At 31.6% G+C, this 1,788-nt stretch overlaps 1 protein-coding gene across 1 annotated transcript; it reads right to left on the bottom strand.

The window, feature by feature from the left end:
* Positions 1-925: 925 nt before the first annotated feature.
* On the bottom strand, positions 926-1,495 carry LOC114378874 (ATP-dependent DNA helicase pif1-like). The gene is made up of 2 exons (XM_028337466.1): positions 1,135-1,495; positions 926-996 (listed from the first exon to the last, which is right to left on the bottom strand). The coding sequence occupies exons 1-2, from the start codon at positions 1,493-1,495 to the stop codon at positions 926-928; spliced, it is 432 nt and encodes a 143-aa protein (XP_028193267.1).
* Between the last annotated feature and the right edge of the window lie 293 nt (positions 1,496-1,788).

The following is a 1,788-nucleotide window of genomic DNA, read 5'->3' as shown; positions in this document are numbered from 1 at the left end:
ACATTTAAATATTAAAAGGTGTAACCAAAACACTTGTATCAACTATTTATTCAAGTGCATGAATAAAGGATATGTTTCTACCTACATCTTGAACTTCTGGCTTCAACTCTTTTTTTCCTGGATTATTTTGTCCAAAAATGGACCTATTATATGTAGGATAACCAACCACAAGGCAACAATATTTTCAGTTATTTGTTTATTGGATTGTGATGGTCTATGCAGAAAGACATGACATAAAAATAGTATATATGATATGGTGCACCTGATTAAGACAAAATTAGTACTTGAATTGATGTGTCGAAAGCTACCTGTTATCATCTTGTATCTAACTGCATGTTAGAGAATGGATAAGCAACTATCAAATATCATGGCATATAAAATAATAATTGAGAATATATATAAACTGGATTAACCTTTTAAGATTTGCAAAGACCACTTTGAAGACAACATTGGTTGTAGAATTTGTATTTTTTTATTGTCTTTGTCATGTATTAAAACTTTAAGGCCTTTTTTTTTTTTTTACCTTTGACAATGCCTCATATAATTGCCTATGTGAGAAGATATGTTTAGGTAAATAAAGCCCCACTGAGGATAGTGATTGACCTTGGGACTTGTTAATTGTCATTGCATAAGAAAGCATTGTTGGGAATTGTCTTCTCAAAAGCTTAAAAGGCCATGGGGATTGTGAAGGAGACATAGACAATCTTGGAATATAAACATTCTGACCAATATTTTTGCCAGAAAATATATCAGCTGCAATCACATGTTTAGCTAACCTTGTAACAATTAATCTAGTGTCATTACATAGTCCTTGAGTTTTATCTAAGTTTCTTAACAACATGATAGATGATCCAATTTTGATTTTGATGCTATGATTCGGTAGACCGAATGTTGCTAATGAATTAAGAAATTCTATTGTGAGTGATCAAAAATGAGAACTCTCTAGTGTTTCTGATTTGTCCACATAATCAGCACTTGAATATTCCATTTGTTCACCTGTGATTTTTTTTTTCAGGTTATCATATCAGATAAAGAATTAAAACAGTTAAAAATTAGAAGATCAGTATGGAGATAATAAAATATTGAATAAATTTGATTACTAATCCTGTAGAATCTTGCATAAGAATGACATACAGTCCAAATTTATAGTTGCATTAACAATGTCAGACTGGCTACCCTTAGGAATGACTGGCAGAATCTGTCGAAAATCTCCACCAAATACCATAACTTTACCACCAAAGATTTTATCAGAACTTGATTTCGCCTTAATAACATCTCTTAGACTTTGATCAAGTGCTTCAAAATAGAATTTGTGAGCCATGGGGACTTCATCCCAGATGATAAGACTTGCTTCATTCAATAATTCAGCCAATTGTGTTCCTTGATGAATATTGCATGTTGAGTCTTCAAATATCGGAACAGGAATTTTGAATTTTGAATGTGTTGTTCTTCCTCCAGGCAATAACAAAGAAGCTATGCCGCTAGAAGCAACCATAATAACTATTTTATTGTCAGCTCTCAATGAGTCTGCAAGTGTTTTCCAAATGAATGTTTTTCCTGTACCTCTATATCCATATAAGAAAAACATGTCACCTTCATTTTTATTGACAACCTGAATAATTTGGTTATAAATTTTTGCATGTTGGTCTATAGACATAAAAAATGTTCTGGTTTTAATAACAACTTGAAATTCTAGAGCGAAACACAAGGGAGGAAAATAAGCAAGGCAAGTTAGTACAATAAATAAACCTGTCATTTGATAAAAAAGGTTAAGGAATTATGATCTAA

Source organism: Glycine soja, chromosome 12 (genome assembly GCF_004193775.1).
Source record: "Glycine soja cultivar W05 chromosome 12, ASM419377v2, whole genome shotgun sequence".
Classification (NCBI taxonomy): domain Eukaryota; kingdom Viridiplantae; phylum Streptophyta; class Magnoliopsida; order Fabales; family Fabaceae; genus Glycine; species Glycine soja.
This window is presented reverse-complemented; position numbering and strand designations above follow the sequence as displayed.